At 40.4% G+C, this 20,437-nt stretch overlaps 2 protein-coding genes across 4 annotated transcripts in view; both read left to right on the forward strand.

Annotated features, from left to right (window-relative positions):
- Nucleotides 1-11,062, forward strand: part of SFMBT1 (Scm like with four mbt domains 1) — a 184,696-nt gene extending 173,634 nt beyond the window's left edge. For all 3 annotated transcript variants that reach the window (XM_069095485.1, XM_069095484.1, XM_069095483.1), the window contains one exon: nt 1,765-11,062. In XM_069095485.1, coding sequence (XP_068951586.1) covers nt 1,765-1,905 — 141 coding nt within the window. In that variant the 3' untranslated portion in view covers nt 1,906-11,062. The remainder of the gene's footprint in view (nt 1-1,764) is intronic.
- A 3,319-nt stretch (nt 11,063-14,381) lies between these two features.
- Nucleotides 14,382-20,437, forward strand: part of STIMATE (STIM activating enhancer) — an 81,361-nt gene continuing 75,305 nt past the window's right edge. The window contains exon 1 of the mRNA XM_069095486.1: nt 14,382-14,562. Within this exon, the coding sequence (XP_068951587.1) occupies nt 14,397-14,562 (166 nt within the window). The 5' untranslated portion in view covers nt 14,382-14,396. The remainder of the gene's footprint in view (nt 14,563-20,437) is intronic.

Consider the following 20,437-nt stretch of genomic DNA (forward strand, 5'->3'; position numbering starts at 1 on the left):
GGGAATAAGCATTTCTGTAGTATTTACTGTGTGCCAGGCACCGTGCTAAGTACTTTACAATTACTATTTGATTCTCACAACAACCCTAAGAAGTAGGTGCTGTTATGATCCCCATTTTATAGATGAGGAAACTGAAGAAAGCAGAGATTAAGTGATTTGCCCAAGGTCACACAGCTAGTAAGTGTCTGTGGCTGGATTTGAACTGAAGTCCTTGACTCTGGGCCTAGCACTCTATCCGCTGCACCACCTAGTTGCCTTCAAGTAATGGAGATGATGTAGTCCATTTCTTTAATTGTGTTACAGCATAATATTTGCCAAGTAAAAGGCAGCTAAGTAGTTCAGTGGATAGAGTGCTGGACCTAGAAGCAAGACTCATCTTCCTGAGTTCAAATTTGACCTCAAACATTTACTAGCTATGTGATCCTCGGCAAGTCACTTTACACCGTTCACCTCAGTTTCCTCATTCATAAAACGAGCTTGAGAAGGAAATGGCAAAACCAGTCTAGGACCTTTGCCAGGAACACCCCAAATGGGGTCATGAAGAGTTGGAGCATGACTGAAAAGATTGAACAAGAATGTTTCCTAAGTAATTATTGATTTCCTAGCAATTATGAGTACAAAATCTAAAGATTGAGTTCTGTTTATTTTAAAGGAGTGACGGTAAAGTGTATTCAAGGTATCCCAAAAATCTTAGTGCAATTTTAGGTTTATTAATTTAAAATTTCATTAAGAGTTTCGGGATTGTGTGTGTGCATACACATACTTGCATATAGTTGTGTATATGTGTATATATGTATATATATTCACATATACAGACACATGACACATAATATGTTTATGTGCATGCACATGTGTGTGGCTGAGGCCCTACAGTGCCTTCTAGTCACTGGTGATCAGTTTTAAGGAAAACTTTAAACAGCAAAAATAATTCCATTGTTTTTAATAAGTATAAAAATGGGAAGGTTTTGTTTTAATAACTTGATAAGTTTAAAAGAGATTGGTCTATCATCCCATAGAATATTTTTTTGATGAACAGATATCCTCAGAGTGTTTCATTAGTTTTTTTTTTTTAAGCAATCAGGGTTAAGTAACTTGTTCAAGGTTACACAGGCAGTTATTTCTGGGTGTGGTGCTGAGTATCTGAGCCCAGGATTCGATCTCCAGGTCATCCCGACACTGGAGCAGGTACTCGCTGAGCCACCTGGCCGCCCCTAAGCAATTGGGGTTAAGTAACTTGCTCAAGGTTACACGGCCAGGTGTTTCTGGGTGGGTGCTAAGTGTCTGAGCCCAGGATTCGATCTCCAGGTCATCCCGACACTAGAGCCGGTGTTCTTACTCGCTGTGCTACCTGGCCGCCCCAATGTTTCATTAGTTTTCTGCTCATTTTTTAGAGCAAAAAAAAAAATACTGAAGCTCAACCCTCTTAGGTTTAGAGAAGTGCATAATTAATTTCTTTTGGAGGGCTAACATTTATAACTTAACTTTATTTGTTGAATGCCTGAAAGCAAGAGAGAAGTTAGTCTGGAGACATTGTTGAGGCATTCACAATGTTAATAGGTTCTGAATATTTATTAGTAATGAGGACTATTTAAAAAAATTTTTAGTAACCATTTTTCCATAAAGAAGAAAAAGAGGGTAAGAAAAAACTACTCTTTTTTTTTTTCAGTAAAGTCTGAAAAGCAGAACCAGCCAGTATAAATGGAGTTCATGATGAATGAACCACTGCATACAATTAATAGAAAACTTCTTTTTATCTTTTGGCAGGAAATTGATGGGCAGGCCCTACTACTCCTTACCCTTCCCACTGTTCAAGAGTGCATGGACTTGAAGTTGGGCCCTGCTATCAAGCTTTGCCATCATATAGAGAGGATCAAGTTTGCCTTTTATCAGCAGTTTGCTAACTGAGAAGGAGGGCCAAGGTGAACTGGACCTTTGAAGCACAAATGCAGTGAGCCATTGGTCCCTCTCTGAGATGGCATGCTGACTTTGGTGACCTCCATATGTCTGCTTGCTGTGATTTTGCACTTTCAGGGAAGGAAGACCACACACATGAAGTAAAACAATGCACACTAAGTGTCTACCCTGCCAATGGAATTGTGGTAGTCCTTTGTTCATCAGATTACAATTTTTTAAAAATAAAAGACTGTGGGAAAAGAGACTCCTGTGAGGAGAATAAGTGTTTCACAAATTCAGATGGTGTGGACTAAGAACTAAGAGTGATATCCTAGGCTGCTGGAAAACACTTTCTGTTGCTCCTTTTCTTTTTGTTCCTTCCCATGGTAGGCTGACATGTTCCCTCTTTCCTTTTCTTGGGAAAAGAGAACATGGCCTTTAACTTAGCACTGATATAAGGCTATGCCTTTAGGAAAACCAGTGCTCCATTTTCAGTGTTCTTTTTAATCTTTTTAAAACTAAAAGCAGCTCATTGGGGAATGTTTTGTGGAACCAGGGCTTTATATATGTATAGTTACATTTTAGCCCATTTAAAAAGCTTTTCCTGGGGATTTCTTTTTGTTACTAACTCTGTTGACAATTGTGGTTAACAGTTCTTGGTAGGGTTTTTTTTCTGTGATGCTTGTTTTGCTGTCACAATAACAATAAGGAATTATGAAAGTTGCAGAAAGACATTTAAAAAATTATAGTGGAAAAATCTGTGGCAACTTATAACAGTTCCTAAAACTGACCTAAACCCAAAATTGTCATGTCATACTTTACAGAGATCTCTTCCATTTTTGGTACTGGTCAGCGAATTAAGTGGCATATCAAAGATTTGTTAGTAATTTAATTGAACAGGTTCCTCTTGAGCTTCTCAAGAAGATTTTATCATTCTTTTCTCTGTACAGTGACTGTTCCATCCTGTCCTATCTCAAGGTTACTTTCTTCATCTAGCTAACATTCATTTGACAAACAGGCAAACCTCCCTTCACTTTATTCCCAGCCCTACCAAAAGGTTAGTACTTCTGCTTAAGCCAAGTAGTTAAAACATTAGGTTTTTCAGGAACCTAGAGCACAAGTTGAAAATCCTTTCTCTGGAGGTGGCTTAAAAATCCAAAAAGAAGCCGAAAAGTCAGAGAATTGTTGGACCTCTGCACATTTTTTTAACTACTCTGATTTAACTGCAGAGGAATCTCAGGATAGGCTGTCATCCACATTTAGATGATCCTGATGGAACAAATCTATAGCTCTTTTAAAATCTATACCATCTTTTTTTAGTATTTATGGGCCTGCTTTAAGTTAAATTGAAAATCCAAATGAATTTGCTTTCCATGGTTATGATGTTTTTGGAGGCTTCTGCAGAACTGCCCAGCTGAATTCTCTTTCTTTCATTGTGGATGGGGAAAAAAGAAGTGCTCACCTCCTGTAAATTATGAATTTTGATGAAAATCTTTCTAGATTATCCCCAATCACCAATATATCATATTCAGACTGTCCCATCTTATTCATATTCTACTTTAGATTTCCCCATACCTATTAACTTATTGATTAGGAATTCTCATTGCGGGTATAGACAACAAAGCTTATAAGGTCTGTGTGGATCATCTGTACATTAAATAGTGAGTGAGTTCCCTTAAACTAGAATCTATAACCAAATGACAATAAGCACCAGTTATTAGAGTACATTTTGAAGAGGTATTCAGTAAGTATGTCTAGTAAATGAGGCATCTGTTTATTTTTGTCAACATTCAATAGCTTCTAGACGGTTCTCTTGTTACTTGGATACTTCTGTGGACCAGTGATTTCATCAGGGTAAGTACTCATTTTGGTAATACAGGTCACAATCTATCCATGACCTTGGATCTTTGGGAACTCTTTGTGTCCTTCCCATAAATTCTCCACAGATGGTCCATTCAAAGTGCTAGGAACTTCCTTTGGTTCTCCTGAAACTGCACCTCTATATCAGGGGGCACTATCATTATACCTTTGTGCTGGACATCATCTTTCTAGGCAGACATCTTTCTTGATGACATCCTTTATACCACCTCTTTTGTGTAATTTTTGTTTGGTAATGAATGCTTTGCAGTTTATCCGTAACTTCCTTGAACCTCTTCCTTACCCTTTGGGTGACCCTCAACTTTTAATTCTTCGGGACCTGTGGAACTCCATCACTAGGACTCAGTCAGCATCATTGGAAGCATTCTACTTGGGCAAGGAAGGATAAGAGGGTCCTTAAAAGTACCGAACAGTTTCCTAAAGGCAGTCCAACTTACTATCTTCCTCTTTGAAATTTGCCCCAGCCCTTTCTCTATGCATGATTATTTGCCCAAGATATGTGTGCTAATGATGAGATAATGCTACAGACTGGTTGCATCCAAGTGCATATCATACTCTAGAGAGTAGACATTCTTCATCTACTTAGTTTTTCCAGTGTGGACAATTAAACAAATATGTGTTTCACTGGGACAGATTTCCAGAACCTATCACCTCACAATGAGGCATCAAAGTAGCACTTTGTGGAGGTCTCTCATATTAAAAAGTTTTAATATAAGTAAAATATAGCATAATGAGTAGAGATAATTGGATATTTAAATATAAAAATTGGTCTGGTGAAGAAGTGGGGTGGGGAGGAATGAGTGATATTGGGCATTAACTAGAAAGTTCACTTTTTGGTATCTCGGTTAATAAAATTTTCTTTTGATCCTAACTACCCAGTACTGGAATCAATTCATAATCAATTGATAATTTCTGGGAAGGTTAAGGAAAATTCGTCTTACCCCCAAATAGTATTGGAATTCTGTAATTGGGAGTTTGAACCCTCATGTATTTCCCATCTTAAGGAAGGAAATTTTCCATCTTAGAAAAACTAAAAATCCCTTAAATGTGGAAATCCACTAAATATAACAATTGTAATGTAACTTTCCTCAAAAATTTATTTTTACTTCCAAAGGAACTGTATAATTCTGGAACTTAAAAGCTAACCTTAGGGATAAAACTAGTACAACTCTCCGGTTTTATGTTTGGGGAAAATTGAAGCCCCTAGAAGGTGGTGACTTTACAAAATTAAACAAGCTGGTCAGTAATATAACTTGAAAGAAGGCCTGGGTTTTTTGACTTTTCATTCTAACACTCCTTTCACTATATCACATTTCCCACTCCCACAATATTTTAATGTGTTCTAAATACTTGTACTATATAAGCTAAGTAAAATCTCAGGGCCATTTTCTTGGAAGGAGATTATGACTTTTTATTCCCAACATTCATGCTGGGAATTTGCTGCCAAGCATCTACGCCCTCAATAAATAGAATTCCTTTAGCAGCTATGTAAAAGATGCAGAATTAAACTCAAGAAAAAACTAACTGGAAATCCCATGTGGAAACAATAGTTTGGGAATGTTTGGTGTGTTGCTGTGCCCTTTAAAATATACATTTTACATTAGTATTAGTTTAAATAATTAAAGTAGTAACCTCACCTCATTTTGTTGGAAAGATTAGAAGACTACTATGCCGGGAACATTAACTTAACTTTAATATTTTGCATCCATTCTCTTCTCTCTGGGCGCTTCCTCCTCCAGTCGCACCAGTCCCACACTGGTGATTCTTATTGCGATCTTCTCGTAGATGCTCTGCAGAGGAGTCACCTAGCAGCTGGAGCCCTTCTTTTGGTTCCTTTACCGTCTCAGGGTCACCAATAGAATTCCCACACTGTCCATCTGTAGTTTTGCTAGACAGCTGATCCACTTCTCTTTGTGGCTACACGTGACCTCCAAAAATGCCATTGGGATCCCTTCCCACTGGTTGTGGTTGTGGCATCTTTGTGAATATGCAACAGTTTATTTACACCCATACTTCATATTTCTGTTGCCCCATGGGTTATCTGCAGCGTAGATTCATTTCAAGATCACGCTGTTCCATTATTTGCAGCCTGGCAGTTTGGGATTATTGAAAGTACTACAGGATTTTCCAGATTTGATTCAGCCTAATCTCCATTCTCAGCCTAGCTCATCATCCATTCGAAGCAACTATGCTGGGATATATATGAATCAGCATAAATGAGTTGCACATATATAGCTACATATCACAGCCTGGGCAATACAAAATTTTTCTTTTATTTTTATAGTATATAAGATTATGTCTATCTCCTTTTCATTGCAGTGATCTGAGGAGGTGGTATTTTTTATTTTGTTTTTGCTTTTTCATTTGTTAGGGCTCGATGCAGTTGATACAGTGTTGTCTGTGAATAGGAGCATTTGGAAAACCTCACTGTCTATGTTTGAATTCCATATATTTTTCATTATGTTAGAGAACACTTTGGGCTACTGCATGAGTCCATTTTTTATACCTTACTTGATCAATCAATCAATAAGCATTTATTAAACACCTACTCTCTGCCAGGCACTATGTCTGACATTAGGGATCCTTGATTTCTGTGCTCAGCAGATTGCTGAAGAAAGTTATCTTTAATGCTGATGCTATTCTCCTATATTTCTAATGTACACGTGGGAGATAAGATAGCCTTCTTAGAAGGGAGCTTTTAAGGATATAATTTGTTCTGCTGAGTCATGCTTTTTAAAAAAATAATAAATAGCAGATATAATGATCCTTGCTGTAATAAGACTTATGAAAGCCTGCTTGTTCCTTTTTCATGTTTTCATTAAGGATACCTTTGACGATTATGCAGGCCATTTTCTTAAAGATTTTACAGAACTAAGGAAATGGGTATATGGGTTAACAGTTGTTGAAATCTTCTCAGTCACACCATCTGTGATCTTTTCTATTCTTTCAGAATCTTTTCCTCTTTGAAATAGCTTGAAAATGGACCCCAGAGTGCCTTGACAATGACCACCTTGAGCAGATTTCTTCTATATGCATTTTGTCAGATCAGCCATTCTTCCCAAATTCATCTTCAATGCTATCACCACTTCTTCATGTAGCATATTGGGTATTGAAATGGTCAAGCACATGTGTGGTAGTTAAATTTATCCGAAAGATTAAGGAAACAAATATGATGAAGGTGCTGGCCAGTATATCCCATTTCATGTCTGTTGTCATCCTCACCCACAGTCCAGTTTTGTCTGCAAGTGTTCTCAGGATGACCAAGCTCTGCTTGGTCTCATATCATATTCTCAGCCAAATCATTTTTACCCACAATTGCTTTTGTGTTATTTTGTAAAGTGATAATGCTCTTAATCTTCCATCATCCTTTTCAGCAAATAAGCTTATACACTAAACCAGTGGTGTCCTTGGCTACCATTTCTCTACCCTTGGCAAGAAGATTAAGTGTTTGCTGCTGAGGCATTTTCTGGGGTCTTTTGGCCTATTCACTCTAGTGACTGCTTTGCATCATTTAAATTTTTCCTAAAAATCATGACAAAACTTTTTTTTGTCAGTTTACTTCTCATTTTTTGAAATTAGTAACTTGTTTCAACAGATCAGGTTGCAAGGAGAATCTTATATTCATCCATAGACTTGATTTTAATTTGATACTTACTTTCCTAGATTTAGTTAAGGAAAAAGAGACCCAGAGAAGTTAAGACTTTCTCATTTATTTACTAGGGATGAAGTGGTAGAGTGAGGACTTGAATGCAGGCTTCTCTCTCTCTCTCTCTCTCTCTCTCTCTCTCTCTCTCTCTCTCTCTCTCTCTCTCTCTCTCTCTCTCTCATATTCTCTTCTTACTACTAAGTTGTTCCTGTTAAAACAGTCCAGCTCTTTTCTTCTTTGGCCTTTGTTTTAACCAGCTGAGATGGCTATCAGATCAACAATTACTCCTTTCTGTAATAAAATTATTAAAATGTAGTCATTTTTATTTTTCACATTGTGGTTAAGTGCTTACCATATCCAGAATCTCCTGAGTGTCTTAGAGTCACATAGCTTCTGAGGAGCCTACAGTCCTTTCACTTCTTTGATTTCTTCATCTCAAACTATATTTACCAAAAAGATTTTTGCCTTCTCCTATACTTATTTTCATATTGAAGTCACTAAGTATGGGGATATATGTTGACTTAATTTTGAAAATTTTCTTAGGTTAATCAAATAATGTTTCTTATCCAACCTCTACAATGTAAGATATTGTATAAGCTTCAATTATTTTTCTGGTCTATTTGCTTACATTCATCACAAGGACTGCAAAGCAAGATAACCAAGTATCCTTTGACACAATGATGTTTGCCTTTGGAAAAACTATGAAGCCAACTCTGCCAACTCCTTTATCCATCTTGCTGAGGAAAATATGCAAGTTGTTCTTCCATTTATTTAGCTGTAACTTCTTTGTCTTCTGATTTCACTTATAACAAAAAAAATGCCAGTATGTACATGGTTAACTTCTTCTGGTAGTATTCTAGCTTATTGGTAGTTTGACAGAAATGAGTACCAACTGTTAAATTAATGTTTGTCGGCAGTCTGGAGCCATGTGATTCTTAGCATCCCTTGCCACCTTTCCCACTATCCACCCCCGTTTAGGAGAAAGTAACAATCAACTTTGAATTTTCAAAAGGGATGATTCTTCTTGATTACATAAAATATTTCTATGTTAGATATAGACATATGCGCTCTTTATTTCTTGGGGAAAATTATCTTTGGTTGCTGTATTCAAAAAGAATTCATTGTAGAATAGTTATATTTACCTAGATTTCATTTCCAGGTGGTACTCTTGTTCACTTTAGTCCAACAGGATAAGTCTTCCATAACTGTGTGCTCATGTGTGAAAATGTAACAGGGTATTTAATAACTTGTTTCAGCTTGGTCATGGTGTTAGGTAAATCTTTTAAACTACATATGCTGTGGGTTCTGGGCAGTTGTGGTTAGGGCTTTAGGCAGTTGAGCCATCCAATCAAACCACAGTGGAACTCTAGTTTTCATATTATCCTTGCTTATTTTGCAGTATAGGTAACTCCAGCACATGTTCCATAGTATATTCTGAGGACAGGGCACATTTTTTCTACCAACCTTCTGACAGAGATAGAAATGCTTACTTAATTATTCTGTAGCTAAAACTAGTAAGCCAGATCTCAAACTTGGCTTTTTTGTGCCTCTTTTTCCAGGAATTAAAATTGAACTCACTGTGAGATAGGGAACATTGGACCATAGCTTCTTCAGAACTTGATTTAAGTTAACTTTCTACTTGGTACCATTTCAGTAGGTGATCTGGGAACTGAAATAGACTCAGAACAATGGGAATTGCTTTGTTGGGACTAGGTCTCAGAACCATGTCCCTAAAAGCAAGGTAAAAGGTTTTTTTGGGGGGTGTACAGAGAACATCAGGGAGTTTTAGGAGCATGTAGGTTGTGACATAAATGGGGGCACTGGGATAAACTATTTGAGAGGCTTTTATTTATCTGGCGTGTTCACCAAAGACTTTTCTTATGATTAAGATGTTGCAAGGTTTGAGTTATTCCTATTCTCATTAATATTTTGAGAGAAAAGCCAGGAGCTAAGTCCATGGCAGAAGCCAATAGAGGACTCGGTCTCTAAGCACGTGTTTGTAGGTAATGTTTGTTGTTTAGTTTTAGTTTTAAAAAGTAATCCAACACTTTCCTGTATTTTCAGTAGGAGACTCATTGGCCTCATGAAGCTGATGAGAAGGGGACACCAGAATCAAGTGCCCCTTCTATGAAGCTGAACTGGTTGGTTCTGAGTCATTACAGTATGTGGTGTGCGGCCTCCAAACCATTGTAGAAAGTAAGCCTACCACAAAGCCAAAAAAAAAAATCAGTCCTTTTCATGCAAATATTACTTATTCTTGACTTTTTCATGATTAAAAACACTTTACTAATCAACTTTTGTCCTTCTCACCCTTTGCATGAGACTGTGAGTACTTTGGAAACTTGAATTTCTCCAGATAAGCCACATGTGGACTTGCATTTCCAGCTGAAGAGTTCTAAACTGTATGCTTAAAGACAAGTCCAATTGTATCCTATTCCAAGCCCACCTTTTTGGGTGCTCCCTTCAAAACTTTCCCCCAACCATACAGATAGCCTTGTTTTTCAAGGCAGCCTTAGGGGTAAAAGAGGTAGAGGTTGGGTGTTGGATGCCCTGAAGATTACAAGGTTCTTTATTGCAATGTTTGAAGAATCTTCTACTTTTACAACCAGCAAACCAGGAATTGAAGTGGGAGAATGGAAAAGTAGGCCTTTAATTCCCATCCCATATTCCTTTTCTGGTTTAAGAGACATAGTTCAGTCTGTCCCCAGTGCTGTGACCTATTGTAAAGGACTGCTACTCAAAAGGAAATAAGCCAGAACCTTGTCAGATGGGTCTCCGACACCAGCAGTGAGGTGCTGACCTTGAAGCCTCCATGGGAGGTAAGAGGTCTCATTTCAGCCAACTTTGGAGGCAATCGGTGAAACTGGCATAGTACAAAACCCCCATCTGAAAGATGTTTTTGCACCAAGCTCATAATGTTTCCATATGGCTACCATACGTTAGGTTCGTTTGTAGGTGCCTGCTCTACAACCTTGGCAGAGTGGACAAGGCTAGGACACTTGAATGGGGTGGTGGTTTGAATTCTGGAACAACTCAATTTAAGAAGCAGCTGACTTTGGTAGGTTATGATACTCAGGCAAAAACAATAAGCTGGTTGTATTGTCAGTTACTTAGTTCCATTTTGCAAGAAACCTTTAAGGAAGGTATCTTGAGGTTTTGAGTTTTCCTCCCTTTTCTTTTAACCCCTTTCCTCCTTTTTAGTCGAATATCTCTATGTAGACAATCAGAGGTCTGCCAGGTAGGGACTCCTGGCTGGTACCAGCACCATGTTTAGGCCTCTTTCATATACTAACTCATTGGAACTGATGCACTTTGTTTCCTGTATTTTGCCTTTTTTATTAGCTGCTTGTTTGGAACAAAATGAAATGCATACTGTGTTGTGACCTTCCTGCTTGCTGTTTTTTCCTTAATTTCAAAAGTTATGCATCAAGGGTAAAATACTACTTAAGGAGAAATATGCACAAACAAATATGCCTATTGAAAATAATGTCCATCATGTTTGGTAGGTGTAGTGACTTCAAAGGATTTTAAAAACTATTTTAGATGGGTATTTTGCTTGTTTCCTTGTAAATAAGAATGTAAATAAGTTTGTGGTATGACAGTTTTAAGTGATTGTAAAAAAAATTAAAAAACAAACAAACTGGTTTTTATTTGTGCTGATTTGGATAGCAAGGAACACTGCTATCTAGGTTAATCTTTTTTTTTCTTTTAAAGCTTTCTTAGCAGGGTTTCTTAGAGTCTCCTAAGCAGGACAGTAAAATTCTTGATACCACTAAGTGGGGCTGCTTTTTTGGGTGCTCACGTTCACTATCTGATTCCTGTATTTCTGACCAGTGGCACTTTTCAGTTCTGGTCCTAATATTTTCTTCACCCAAGTGCCATATAAGAGAAAGTAGAAGCCCAGTTTCTTAGCATAATTAAGCCTTGGAGGCATAGGGACAATCTTCATTGGTATCTAAAGCAGCTCCTGGATTTTTCTGCATGTTTCAGTGTTGAATCCTCTTTGGATCTTCAAATACCTTTTGGTCTAATAATATCTAGACTTTCTACTGCCTTAATTTCAGGCCATTTCTTCCTGTTAAATTTTCTGTGGATCAGGAAAATTAGTTAAGCCTTTGATACCCTGTTAAAATCCTTCACCACAACCATTAACTTAGAACTGGAAAGGAACTCTAGATGTTGTTTTATAGAAAAGGAAACTGATGTCCAGAGAATTTAAATGACTTGCCTGCCTAAGATCACATAGCTGTAAGTAGAGGAGCCAAAATTCAAGTCCAATTGCAAACCTGGCTCTCTTTGTACTTTTTGTCTCAAAAACAGTAATTAAATTAATCTAAAATTTCTTCTCTAAGGTAAAACAACTATTGCGTGTTAATTTTCGTATTTGTTCATCATTGTGGATATGTGCAAATTTTATCATTTAAGCGAAAGCAGATTACTGCTTTCACCAAATCTTTAAGATAAGATTTGGTTAACATTTCTATCCACCAGTAAAATTTATGAAGAGTAAATTTCATTTCTATACAATCATTATTCATTGTACCTATTCTTGAAATGAGACAAGGGTCCTATTTCCTTGGAGGTGGTATTTGCTGTAGAACAAATGTAGCACTCAAGCCTACAAAAAACTGCTACAGTGTGTTTGTATAATGGATCCTCAGCCAGATCCAGCTAACATTTAATTGTGCCCATCACAAAGATGAATGATACTTCCTCATGCAGCAAGTATGCTGTGACCCCCTCTTTCAGAACTAGGTTGGCCACATTTGCCCTTCAGGGTCCAGGGAGTAACCTTGAAGGGTGGGGGGATATTGTCTCTATTGCCATGACCAGAGCCCTGCCAACTGTGTTCTTCCATCTAGGTCTCAGTTCCATTTAACTATTTAACATCAATTAGTTTTTTTTTTATAAAGGGACATTTATTTGAAGTAATAGGAAGAACAATCATTTCTACTTAATCCACTATACCACCTTAAATCTCTGGGGAAGTAGGCTTAGTTTAGCTCAATTCCTGTATAGCATTGATCCCACTGAACACACATCTGTCTTAGGAGTTCTTGTCACAACTCAGAATGGGTGGGGTCATCAATGCTAACTAATGGCAGAAACTGGACAGAGTCCCAGATGCTTAGTCTCCTGGCCTTTTACAACTCACAATATCAGAGATGCCAGAACATCTGGAACAAAGCAGAGTCTAAGGACTAAGATTTATTTCTTGGGGCTATGAGCCCCAAATGGGAAGAAGGCACCAAGATTTCTACTCCTTTGTAATACTGTCGCTGCATGTAAAGGAGTTGATGAAATCTGCCCACAATAAAACCAAAGAGAGGGATATAGAAGCTTTTTGAAAATGCCCCCAGTTTTGCCTCCTCCATGTTACATGTAGTTAGTGTATTGGAACCATTTACATAATGTCAGCTCACACTCCATAGTCTTAAGTTGCTTCCACTCCACCTTCTCTCACCTCTCCCAGAAGCAGGCTACACAAAGTCTCCATGACAAGAGACACCATGGAAGGCTCTTTGCACATGTCATACCCCTGGTACACTTCAGGCATCTAGCTCAGTTCATACAAAGTATTGATTGATCCCACCAAGTTTATATCCAAAGGTGGCTTTGCTTCTAGATGACTTCTAGTCTCAGCCACTGCTACACTGGGGACCCTAAAAGTCAATCCTTACTCCTCAAAACACTTGATGCTAGGCTGACCATAACAAATATCCTCAAGCTAGACTCTGGAACACTGAGCACCCTGTGGACCTTTGAAACTCTAATAAAAGTCTGGAAGATTCTACTTTTTCAGCCTAGAATGGAAAATAACCATTGCAGGAGTCTGAGGACTGAGACCTGCTTTTCAGGGGTCACGTGATTCCAAGAGGAAATTAGACGTTTAATGTTATCACATGATTTCCCAGTGGAAGAGTCATCAAGATTCTCCAAGAACAGACTGATTCAGAAGAGGTGTAGTGTCCGATGCTGACAAGTCTTTTTCAATTCCATCTTTATGCCTGCTTCAGTTTCCCCACAGCACTTCCCTCATACATTATCAGTATTTCTGAAGCAAGCAAGCTTGGTATCCCACCACACGGAAAGTAAGCTGATGTGACCCAATGTGCCAGACACCTACAAAGTTACTGGCTGGAAGATTTACAGGGCTGGTGTGGCATAAGGACAGTGGAAGGGGTAAGGAAGGCGTTGGTGCTAAAATGAAGGGGACTGGCATAGGGGGAGTGATAAACCGAGGGGAACAGAGGACAATTTGAAGGATCGGGTGCCATTTTGACTGAAGACTTATTTGTTAGGCAAGAGGAAGGGGAAGAGAGCTTGGGGGTGGAGAAATAGACAAGTGCTGACTTGGTTTTCTTTTTTCATGGTTCTCAAGAGTGGGAGTGGGAACCTAGATTTGACCTCTATAGTCTTAAAAGAGCTTTTGAACTTTTAAACTTAAAATGTTTTCAACACAGTTTATCTAAATAGAAATTACGTTTACTGCTTAACACAGTGCCGGGCCCGAAGTAGGCGCTTAAAAAGTCCTTACAATATGAAAGTACGTCGGTCCGACCCCCGCTTCTTCCCCCGCCCCAAAAAAAAGTAGCGTCGAAGAGAGCTTAGTTTACACTCTGGCTTCTCGTCCGGCCCTCAGCATCCCGCATCCCGAAGCCTGGGGCTTGCTCAGCTCACACCTGCCTGCGCTGGGCCCGCCTGGCTCCAAGCCACACCCCGAAGGCTCCTCCCTCCCTTAGTTCGGAGGAGGAGGCCGTGCTCCGCCCCCTGGGCGCGAGTCCTCCAATCAGGGGCCGGTGATCTCAGACGTTGGCGGTGACGCGCGGCACGCAGCGGAGCCGAGCCGAGCGGCCGGGCTGAGGTGGCCGGCTCCCGGGGCTCTGGGGGCTCCGAGCTGGCGGCGGCTCGGGGAGCAGAAGCTGGGCCGGCTTGGGCCGGGCCGGGGAGCCCGTCCCTTCCTCCGGCTAGCCCCGCCATGCAGGGTCCCGCCGGCAACGCGAGTCGCGGGCTGACGGGTGGGCCGCCCCCCACGGCCTCGGCCGGGGCCGGCGAGCGGGGCTGTGAGAACGGCGCCTTCATGGACAGCTTCGGCATTTTCCTGCAGGGGCTGCTCGGAGTCGTGGCCTTCAGCACCTTAATGCGTGAGTGACGGCGGGCGGGGCCGGGGACCCCTTGCCGCCGCCCCCGCCTCACCTCCCCCCCCACGAGGGAGCACGGCTGCCACGCCCCTAGGGCTGCACTGCTGGAGACCCCCGAGAATCTCCCTCGCGGTGTGGGAGCCCCCAAACGGCGGTCAGAAGTGACCCCACCCAGCCGTGGACCCCCGCATCCCTGAGGCTCCCGCCCGGGACGCCCCCCTGCTGACCTCTGGCCTGCTCGTTTCCTCAGCATCCTCGAGGTCTAGATTCCTGGGGGTCGTCCTCGAGCATGTGCATAGGGGTCTGCTACCGGGCTCTCCCAACCGCAGCCCCCGGACCTCTCTCATCACTCGGGATCAAGGGTCCGGACACCCAGTTCGGTGGCACGTCCTCCGTCCAGGGCCTTTCACTCTGGCCATTAACACACACACACACACACACACACACACACACACACACCCTCGCACAAACTACCTCCTTCCCCCCCGCGATGATTATTCCCGGGATTCCCAGGAATGGGATAACTTTCTGTCTGCCCCTATGCCCATCCACTCTTGCAAGCTCCTCCCCTTCTCCCTGTCTCTAACTTTCCTAACTCATTTTTAGGCCTTCCCTCCTCTCGCATCCTTACCTTGGCTTCTTTCATAAGCCTTCCCTCCCCGTAGCCTGAGGGGAAGTGGAGGGGGGGCGGGGGGCGCCCTTGAAAATCATGGAGGAGCCTACCTTGAGAAGGCCGGGAGGAAAACAGGGAAATAGCAGATGGTCTTCCTGGAAAGCTGGAAACTTTGCTTAGTCATCAGTTTTGCCTTTGGCAGGGAGGGGAGGAGGGGGGGTAGTTTTATTTTTGTTGTTCTTTACTTTTGGTTGGTGTGTGGGAGTTTCCCTTTTTTGTTGTTTTATTAAAGGTACAGGAAGCCAGTACTTCAGTAGCTATCTGATTGCATTTGGAGGGGAAGTAGGGTTGTTAGGGATCCTTCTTAGGGTGCACTTGGCAAATGTGAGGACTCCCCCCAAATGGAATGGAGACCTTTGTGCTGGTCAAGGGAGAGAGGGGGAATGAAAAGGGTAGTCACTGGAGCCACAGATTGTATTCTCACTCCTCCTCCCCCAACTTTGCAAATTTTTATTGGGGGTGGGGGGGTTATTTTAGCTTTCCTCATTGTCCCTTCCCCTTTCCTTCCCAGACAGCTATCTCTTATAACAGCTAATATTTTTTAAAGACAAAAGAAAAAGATAAAGAGGAAAAAATCCGCACAACCATCAGTGCATTGAAAGTCCGGAAAACACCTACGATATGTAACACTTGTGGACTTCCCGCTTCCTCCAAGGGGTGGGTTAGACTGAGGCTTTCTCTCATATTTATTCGTCCAATTCCTATTTGATCTTTGTAATTTTGCCACATTCACTTTTGATTTTTTGGTATGTGGTTGTTCTTTCCATGTACATTGCTGTAGTTACTATGCATGTTGTTTTCTTGGCTCTACTTATTTCATTCTGCATCAGTTCATGCAGCTCTCTCCATGCTTCTCTGTGTTCATCACACCCATCATTTCTTATAGGACAGTAATAATACTCCATTACATTTATGTACCACATTTTAACCATTCATCAATCGATGGGCATTTACTTTCTTTGCTATTGCAAAAAGTGCTACTATAAACATATTGGTATGGGGGGGGGGTGCTTTGTTAGGGTATCAGTCCAGTAGTGAAATTTCTGGTTCCAAGCGTAAAGCATTTTAGCCACTTATTTTGCTTAATTCCAAATTTCTTTCCAGAATGATTGTACCATTTTACAGCTCCACCAGCAACGTATTAATATGCTTATCATTCCACAACCTCACCAACATTGACTATTGACATTTTTCATCATCTTTGCCAATTAGCAGGATAGGTGAAACCACCACGTTTTGAGTTGCATTTCTTTTAGTATTAGTGATTTAGAGCATTCTGTCATGTGGTTGTGAATACTTTGCAGTTCTTTTTTGGATAAGTATTTGTTTATATTCTTTGACCACTTATCTATTGGGGAATGCTTAGCTAGTATTTCTGTGTTTAGTAAGGTCTTTGTTTCAGCAGCCTGGCTGCAGAAATTTTTGCTTTGCTTGTTTGTTAAATTGGACCCCAGAGGGTCAGACCTGAACTGACTTTGGAGATCATCTAATCTAACATCTCATCCAGTGATGGGAGTTTCCAGTTCTTTGTCTTTTAATCTAGGCTACTTTCTTCTTTTTTCAAGACTTATAAAGACTGGGCAATAAGTACCCTTCCTTGTGTATTCATCACCTTCCTTTCCTCTTAACTCCTAACTTGCCTTACTGTTTTTCTTGCTGGACAAATACCCACTTGTTTCCTCAATAGTGATTTATGCTGATTTAGCCAAATGTGACTGACTCCAGAGCTTGGACTATCTGTAGGCTTCTTTAAGGTGATATTCATGGAGAAATTCCCCATGACACTCTTGTTCTTGCCTCCTTGTTGACTGGCCATCAATTTATCTTTAAAGGAACTAGAGCCTTCATGTTCTGTTTGGTTTCTAGCCTGATGCTTCTTAGCCTGACCTTAACTATTTTTGTAAACTGTGTAATTATGAATAGAGTGGCAGAGGCTTCCAGTTAAAGAAGATTGGGGAGAGAAAGACTTGAGTGGACCAGCGAGTTCTTAGGGATTCCCACAAGTTTTTATTAAGCATGCAAGGATCAGTGCTTGATGCTGGCTATCCAGTGATACAATAGATACAAGCCTTATTTTCAAGGAGCTCGTAGGCTAATTAATAATAATAACTTGAATTCATATAGCCCTTTAGAGCTAGCATTTTAAAAAACTTTTAAACGTGTTTTATAGCCCTTTATGGCTTACAAAATGCTTTTCTTTATTTTATTGGATCCTAAGGTATGTTTCAAGTTGACCAGAAGTTCCCTATACTGATGAGATCCCAGGTCCAGTTCCTGTCCTTTGAGTTTCATCATAACATTCTGAGGGAGGTACTGAAGATATATTCATTTTATAAATGAGGAAAGCAAAGTACTGGGAGTTGTGACTTGTCAAAGGTAGCACAGTTAGTAATTGGCAGTTTGGATTTGAACCCAGGTTTTCTGACTACAAATCTAGTATTTTTTCTAATACTGCCTTTTGTTCCCTTTTAAACCCCTTTTGGACTCATTTGTCAGGTCTACTTGTGACCCAAAGAGTTTATCTGTAAAGATTGAACTTCAAAGAGACTCTTGGTTTGTTTTGGATTTGACTTTACTGAAACTGCTTATGTAAAGAGAACGTGGAAACTCATGATATGGGTTTCAGAGGATTAGGAGCAGGAACTCTGTCCAGTTCTGTGACCTTGAACAGTTGCACAAAGAACCAGAAAATCTGAACAAGTCTACCAGTCCAAGAGGGAAAGCAGGCCAGAACAGTGAAGTATACATGGGTCAGGCAAGGCAGAAAGAACACAGGATAGGGAGAGGAAGTACCTTTATTGGGTACCTGACCCCAGACTGGAGGGCAGCCTTTCCAGTCCATATCATTCAGACCTAAGATCAGTCTCTATTGCTGTGAGAGGGCAGAGTATTCTTAGGCAACATTCTGAACCTTCTCCCCACCCTCTGACCCCCTCCCAAATTCTAGGATTGCTTGGTTTTAGGAGGAGAAGGGATCTGGTATATATTAAGGCACTGGTATAGGTACTAGGAATATGAAGATTTAAAAAACGGAAACAGTCCCTCCTTTTAAGGATTCCTGCCTTCTAGACACTTAGATTTGGTATTTGCCTACTGGGATTCTTTAAAAATAAATTTATCTTTTTATTAGGAACTTAAACATAACAAATATAAGCATTTCAATATACAAAGGAAAATTTAAAAAGGGATAGTATATGAAACTGATTTTCTACTATGTACAGTTTCCCTTTTTTCTACTGCATACAGCTTGTTAATTTTTAAAATAATTCATATTTAACATAGTAGTTAAACCACTACCCCCTTATAAACTCCCTTTTTTGCTTTTTTTTAAAAGATTCATTGATACTTTTCTTCCTTTTTATATCACTTTACCTTTTCTATCCATTTCTTTCCCTTCCCTTCCTTTCCTTCTCCTCCCCTCCACTTTCCTTTATCTGTAGGGTTTCACACCCTTATCTGCAGGTGCTCTGCCCAAAGGAAATGTAAAATTTTAATTTGTTTTTTTTTTTTCCTTTTTGGGGGGTGGGGAGAGGCAGAGCAGTTGGGGTTAGGTGACTTGCTCAAGGTCTAATTGACTGAGAATGAATGTAAATAGCAGTTATTTCTATTTTGGCCAGAATCCCCCAGGGTATTTTCCTTCCTGATCTGTTGTTTGGTTTGTTTTTGTTTTTTAAAGAGGCCATTCTTTTCTTTTTCTTACTAAGCCTTCCTCACTATACTGAGACCTGTTAAGGACCTTAGCTTGAAAAAGCTAAGGATCCCCACCCCGAAGACTCTGGAGGAGAAAGTGAGGCTGGTAACTTTGCCTCCCTTAAATCCCATTCTCTTACAAGTCATGGCTTCACCTCTCTGATGTCATTGGTTCTCTTTGAGAACAAAGGACAAACCACAGCACCAGCAGCAGCTACTCTTCGCCACCCCCACCCGCACGCCACCCCCAAGAAAAAAGAAAAGCCTTGCCTTGTAACAAATCAGTCAGTAAGCATTTATCAGTTGCCTCTCAGTGGGTCAGGCCCTGTGTTAAGTGCTGGTGATACTAGGAAAAGAAAAAGATTTGGGGCGGCCAGGTGCGAAGTGAAGAGACCACCAGCCTAGAGTCAGACCCACCTGAATTCAAATCCGACCTAAGGCACTTAACACGTAGCGTAGCGAGCTGGAGGATGACCTTGGGCAAGTAATTTATCCCCAGTTGCCCTCCAAAAACAAAAACAAGAAAAGTAAAAGACTTGCCCTCAAAGAGCTTACAGTCTGATGGGGGAGAGACAACATGCAAACTACCACGTACAGACAGCCTATACTGTATACAGGAAAAATAGGAAATAATAGAAAGAAGGCACTAGGATTAAGAGGAATTAAGAAAGGCTTCCTGTGGAAGGTATGACTTTAGCTGGGGCTTGAAGGAATCCAGGAGAGAGAGCATTCCAGTTATGGGAGACAGCCAGTGGAAATGGCCAGAGTGAGAAGCGGAGTGACTTTTTTGGCAAACATCAAGGAGAACAGAGTCAATGGATTACAGAGTATGTGTGGTGGGGGTGGGAGTGACTGGAAATTTTAAGAAGTAGTGATGGGGAGCTAAGTTATGAAGGGCTTTGAATGCCAATTGGAGGATTTTGTTTTTGGTACTGGAGGTTATAAAGAGCCACTGGAGTTTGTTGGAGTAGAGATTGATCTGGTCAGATTTTAGGAAAGTCACTTTGGTGACTGAATGGAGTATGGACTGGGATGTAGAGAGACTTGTGGCAGGCCAACTGACAGGCTATAGGTAGTGGCAGTATCTGAGGAGAGAAGGGGGAGTATTTAAGAGATGTTGCAGGCCTTGTCAACAAATTGGATATGAAAGAGGCAGTGAGAGAGAGTAAGGAGTTGAGGATTATACCTTCAACAGGTGTAGAGAAGTTGGGGGAAGCGGGAGGGGGAAAAATAATGAGTTCAGTTTTGGAGGTATTGAATTTAAAATATCTATAGGAGATTATCAAATTTGAGATGTCTAATAAGAACTGAGAGATAGGTAGCTGGAGGTCAACAGAGAGATTAGGGTTAGATAAATAAACCTGGGAATCATCAACTTAGAGATTTTAATTAAATCCATGACTGTAGATATTTCATATTTTATTTGCAGAAAAGTATTAGGAACATAAAGTATAAAATAATATCACAAAGGTACCAAATAATATCACAAAAAATGAAATTAATTCTGTTTTAACA

The sequence above is a fragment of the Petaurus breviceps genome, unplaced genomic scaffold (genome assembly GCF_028583685.1).
Source record: "Petaurus breviceps papuanus isolate PSGF00001 unplaced genomic scaffold, PetGlider_PUasm1.0 227, whole genome shotgun sequence".
In the NCBI taxonomy this organism is placed as follows: domain Eukaryota; kingdom Metazoa; phylum Chordata; class Mammalia; order Diprotodontia; family Petauridae; genus Petaurus; species Petaurus breviceps.